The 5,132-nt window shown below is 47.4% G+C and overlaps 1 protein-coding gene across 3 annotated transcripts; it reads left to right on the forward strand.

Annotated features, from left to right (window-relative positions):
* The first annotated feature begins 1,231 nt into the window (after window positions 1–1,231).
* Window positions 1,232–3,971, forward strand: LOC101039330 (regenerating islet-derived protein 3-alpha-like). 3 transcript variants are annotated; one of them, XM_003922549.4, is made up of 6 exons: window positions 1,232–1,257; window positions 1,546–1,655; window positions 2,199–2,317; window positions 2,521–2,658; window positions 3,275–3,401; window positions 3,680–3,971. In XM_003922549.4, the coding sequence occupies exons 2-6, from the start codon at window positions 1,580–1,582 to the stop codon at window positions 3,745–3,747; spliced, it is 528 nt and encodes a 175-aa protein (XP_003922598.1). In that variant the 5' UTR covers window positions 1,232–1,257; window positions 1,546–1,579; the 3' UTR covers window positions 3,748–3,971. The 3 variants fall into 3 exon arrangements, with proteins under 3 accessions (XP_003922598.1, XP_003922597.1, XP_010331698.1); XM_003922548.3 differs by having other exon boundaries at window positions 1,569–1,655; XM_010333396.2 differs by lacking the exons at window positions 1,232–1,257; window positions 2,521–2,658 and having other exon boundaries at window positions 1,580–1,655; window positions 3,680–3,747.
* Window positions 3,972–5,132: the final 1,161 nt, after the last annotated feature.

A 5,132-nucleotide genomic window follows, 5' to 3' on the forward strand; every position in this document is an offset into this window, starting at 1 on the left:
CTCAATATACCCATATGAAGCTGGCCATTTTCCCAGTAAGAATGTAATGAAAAGGGCTTTTAATTTATAGCCAAATGGCAGTTCAGCAAGGGAGCTCATGAGCAACCTACAAGTGGTGAACATTTTAATGTAGTAGAGACTTACATGCAATTCAGGATTATGTTTACATCATAAGACAAAATTTAGAGATAGAGTCTTACTCTGTTGCCTAATCTGGAGTGCAGAGAGACGATCATAACTTACTGCAGCCTTGAACTCCTGGGCTCAACTGAAGGTCCTTCTGCCTCAGTCAGCTGAGTAGCTAGGACCACAGGCACACACCATCACAACTGGCTTCCATTAAAATATAAATTGTAGAGATAGGGTCTCACTATGTTGCCCAGGATGGTCTTGAACTCCTTGGCTCAGGTGATCCTCTCACCTCAGCCCCTCAAAGTGCTGGGATTATAAACATGAGCCACTGTGCCTGTCCAACTGAGCTATGGTTTTATGCAATGCCTGCTCTTCTCTTCTTTAATCACTATTTGTCCTTCTTTGATCCGCATTATTTGACTATAGTCCTTCTTGTGCCTTGTGTTTCTTTGTCACCTCTTATTCTATCACATTGTTATTGTCATTCACCACTGGGGAAGCTCTTTCTTGCTGAAGACTGGAAAGACAATCTATTCACCTGATTTTCTGTAAGATTTTGGCTCATCTATTGACTTGTCAGATAATTCTAAAGTTTCATCAAAAGTAGCTACTGTGCTTACATAGTGGTCCCGAACCCTCACTCCTACTCTTAGCTTCAGGTCCATCTATGCTCTTAACTGTCTATGATGCTCATAATTCCTATACACACCTCCACTTAACACAAAAAAGATTTAATATTACTATACAAGGTAATAAGAAATATATAGGTTTGCCTCCATAAGTGAGTTCATGAGAAATCACCAGAGGAACTCCTCTTTCAGATGTCCACGTTAGAAGATTTCATGCCACATTTGGTGCCACAGGCCTTTGACAAGGAAGATGCAGAGGAAAGAGCAAACTTCACCTCTTCCTGGGGAAATAGTTGACCTGCCAATAGGGAAGAGGCAACATCTTGGGAAATTCCCAGTCTTTGCCAGGAAGAATCTCCTCCCCACGCCAAGCCACCCTATGACCCATGTCCTGTCTACTCATTGTTACTATTAACTCCAGTGTCCCTCCCCCAGGTCCTCTTATAAAACCCAGTCATTCCTGACCAGACAAACCATACCAGATCCCACCAGAGAGGTAAGGCAGAGATGAAAGAAGGTGAGACCCAGGGAGGGGCAACCTCACATGATACAGGAGAACCCCTGGAAGAGTCCTTTCCTTAGAGAGCACAGGAGCTTTGAGACTCAGCAAGGCTGGCCTGGGAGGGCTCGGGGATGGGAGAATACACAGACTCATAACTCACTCAGAGCTGTAGAAGATGTTGGATGTACCCAAGATGACTTTAGTCCTGGGAGACTAGAGAAGGAAAGAGTCATGAAGCAATAGGTTATCTGTGTGTCCTCTCACTGACCATGCTTCCTTTAGTGACCCCGGACTGCCTCCACAAGTCACAGATACTATGCTGCCTCCCATGGCCCTGCCCAGCGTGTCCTGGATGCTGCTCTCCTGCCTCATGCTCCTGTCTCAGGTCCAAGGTGAGATTCCCCTGCCTCTAGCAGTGGGTTCCCTGTGAAGGCTCAGAGCCAAAAAGAGGTGGAAGGCTCCTGCCTGTCACGTGAGGTGATGGTGTGGTGTCTAATGAGCCTGCCTGCAGTTCCTGCATCATCACTCCTTCCTTCAGGTTAACTTGCAGAAGGAGGCTCCACGGTGGTCCACTAACAATGGAATGAGATGGCTTCCATTTAGTCAGTGCACTCTAATATACATCGGTGGGAAAGTGTGGAGGGTCAGTAATGAGATGCGGGGAGGGACAATAATTGGAGGACCCAATGTAGAGACAGCCCAGAGTGAAGAGAGTGTTAAATGGTTGAATAAGGGGAAAGGATAATAAGAGACTAGACGGCGCCCCATTTATAGGGTTACTTTGAGATAAAGAACTTCTGAAAACATGAGGAAAGATGAAGGGGAGTCAGGAATGTGGTCTTCCCCCCCCAGGACAGGCCTAGGTATTCCCCGAGGTGCTCTCCCAGCCCAATCCCCACTCTTCATTTTACCCTATCCCTCTTCTTCCACCACAGGTGAGGATCCCCAGCAGGAACTGCCCTTACCGCGGATCAGCTGTCCTAAAGGCTCCAAGGCCTATGGCTCCCACTGCTATGCCTTGTTTACGTCACCAAAATCCTGGATAGATGCAGATGTGAGTGGTTAGATGTGGGAATGGAGGTGACAGGGGAAAGTCCATGCAGGTTTCATGGGGAGGAGGGTCTCCATTCAGGAAAGTTCCTTGGGAATGAGGAGGAACACACTTATCTTTCACACAGTCGTCCTCCCACCTACATTTGCCCTGCCATCCCCCAGCAGGTCTGAAGCTCTCTCTCATTCTCTGTCTCTCCTTCAAAGCTGGCTTGTCAGAAGCGGCCCTCTGGAAACCTGGTGTCTGTGCTCAGCGAGGCGGAGGGATCATTCGTGTCCTCCCTGGTCAAGAGCGTTAGTCACAGCTACTTTTACGTCTGGATTGGGCTCTATGATCCCACACAGGTGCGAGTATATCCTCTCCTCTCTGTTACCTCTCAGGCCTAATCCCTATCCCCTGTGCCTGCCTAGGAAGTACTTCAGAGAGCACTGGAGCTCAGATTCTGGGGAACATTTGGGGAAAAAGAAAGTCTGTGAGACAGCTGAAGATCTGAGATATGTGGAGGTCTCTATCTTTTGGATGAAATCCGTCTGCCTCCTTCAGACATATGATCTAATTCTCATATGAGACTGGGCTAATCCATCCTCTAAGCTTCATGGGGTCGTTGCCTACTATTCTCAAGAAATCTTTGATGAAGATAGGTTAAATTTTTGCCCCCATACAGAATTGCCTTTACCTTGAGGTTCACAGGCTAATCACAAATGCTACACCAATTATTGTTCTGCAAATAACATATTACCTTGAGTGGTTCCAAAGGTCATGTGTTTATTGGCTGGGAATTTCCAATAGCAATGACGATTTAAGAAAGAAGTTGCTAGTGAAGAGCTCGCCAGCAGCATCTGGAATAGCAGACCAAATTCCCTCATGCTGGGGCACAAATCAGGTGTTGTGGCTGAGGGGCCATGGTAGAAGAGCTGCAATGGCCATTCCCTTCATCTGGCTGCCTCCTCTACTCTATAGGGCACCGAGCCCGATAGAAATGGATGGGAGTGGAGTAGCAGTGATGTGATGAATTACCTTGCATGGGCGAAAAATCCCTCCTCCGCCTCAAACCCTGGCCACTGTGCGAGCCTGCCAAGAAACACGGGTAAGAAACAGAGCAATGGCCTCTTCCCAGTGTTTTCCATCTCATCCCCCATTCCTGGGACTGGCTTTCAGGAAATCTTCCTGAGCTAGAAAATACAATGCTAGTGTGTCTTTTCTCATCTCCTCTCTTCTCTGCTTTCTTTGAATCTCTCTCCTGGATTGGGACACTGATTAAGGTGAGGGAAAGGCTTTAACTTCTAGGCTCACACCTAGGATGCCTCTTCATGGGGTTCACCAGCTTCCTCAGTCCCATTCCATTTATGTCTTCTGTCTCTCCAGCATTTCTGAAGTGGAAAGCTTATAACTGTAATGCGAGGTTACCCTACGTCTGCAAGTTCACTAACTAGGGCAGGAGCGAAGTCAGCAGCCTGCGTTTGGTGTGGAACTCATCACGGACATGAAGCCAGTGTGAAGGCACCCTGGAAGAGAATATTCACTTAATTCTCCCCCAGATATGACCACATGATTCTTATCTTCCTTCTGTTTCTTCCTTCCCACTTTCATTTCAGTCTCTTCATTTGGTCATATGGCCTAAGGTTTTAGAGAGCAAAAATAAAATATTTAGTCTGCACTTGCTGTCTTGTATGTACCAATGTCATAGCCATACCCTGAGAAGGACAAAGTGTTCAGGGGGAGGAAATTTTGTGGGTCTTGGTTCTTCCCTACTTTACCCAGGCCTCTAGGGAAAATGATGAAATGTGCATCCCTACCTGTGTGTTATGATGAGGGCGTGGGTCTTGCTCATGTAGGATTTGTGTTGTGGGGAGATGAGGACATTTCTCCCCCATGTACCTACTGCCCGCCCATTTCCACAACCCAAGCCTGATAATGTGACATGACAAGCTTTAGGAGGCTCTGGTGGTGTTTAGAATAGCACTTCTCAGAGAATGACATCAGCAGGATGGTAGATAGGACTTTCCAGCTCTCGAACTTTCACAGAAATATTCATTTGAACTACTATCCATTAAAATGGAAATACCTTCACAAGAGCTAATAAATCCAAGTGAGTGATTAAAGCATCTGCATGTTGCAAAAAATAAGAAAAGAAGCATTGAAGAGGGTAAAAAGAACACTTTCACATGATTCACATCACCCCTCCCTCATCTCAGTAAGCACAATGTGTAGAGACATTCTCTCAACTTGGGGAAAGAGAGTGAAGTAAGCATTTGGACTCAAACACTAGGTTTGCCCCAGTTAGATACCGTGGCCTCTGACTCCAGGCGGGTACCCTTGGACTTGGACTTCAGCATGCCTTGAGGCCAGGCCAGGTTCTGTGGCCTCAGGCTCCCAATCAGCCACCACGACTGCAGCATCCAGACTTGCCCAGAAGACACAGGCTCCAGACACACCCAGATTCATGTTTTTCCCCATAGCTCCAGACCACAGGCCAGCACTTACTGACAAAGACTCTAAGCCCACCTCAAGGACAAGTTAGCACTTGCAGCCACAGACTCCAGGGTGGGCCCTGAAATTTTAGACGTCAAACCTGCCCATGTGGACCCGTTCTTCAGACCTACCACAGCACCAGGATGACCTCCATAGCCACAACTCCAGCCCAGCACTTGCAGACCCCAGCTCCAGACTGGCTCTCACAGTCCCAGAATTTAGTCCTGTCAAACCCCAACCCCTCCTCAAGACTTTAGGTTTATCCAATCACAAAGCCATCTTGCTCGACTGGCCTCTGTGGCCTCCATCACTAGGCCAGCCCCCACAGATGCAAGCTGTGGGGGAT

Source organism: Saimiri boliviensis, chromosome 1 (assembly GCF_048565385.1).
Source record: "Saimiri boliviensis isolate mSaiBol1 chromosome 1, mSaiBol1.pri, whole genome shotgun sequence".
In the NCBI taxonomy this organism is placed as follows: domain Eukaryota; kingdom Metazoa; phylum Chordata; class Mammalia; order Primates; family Cebidae; genus Saimiri; species Saimiri boliviensis.

Bases quoted from the DNA above. Each gene is read 5' to 3' on its own strand.
- LOC101039330 (XM_003922549.4), top strand. From the start codon at position 1,580: ATGCTGCCTCCCATGGCCCTGCCCAGCGTGTCCTGGATGCTGCTCTCC. The intron at 2,659-3,274 runs GTGCGAGTATAT...TCTACTCTATAG, and splicing joins GGCTCTATGATCCCACACAG to GGCACCGAGCCCGATAGAAA. The intron at 3,402-3,679 runs GTAAGAAACAGA...CTGTCTCTCCAG, and splicing joins GAGCCTGCCAAGAAACACGG to CATTTCTGAAGTGGAAAGCT.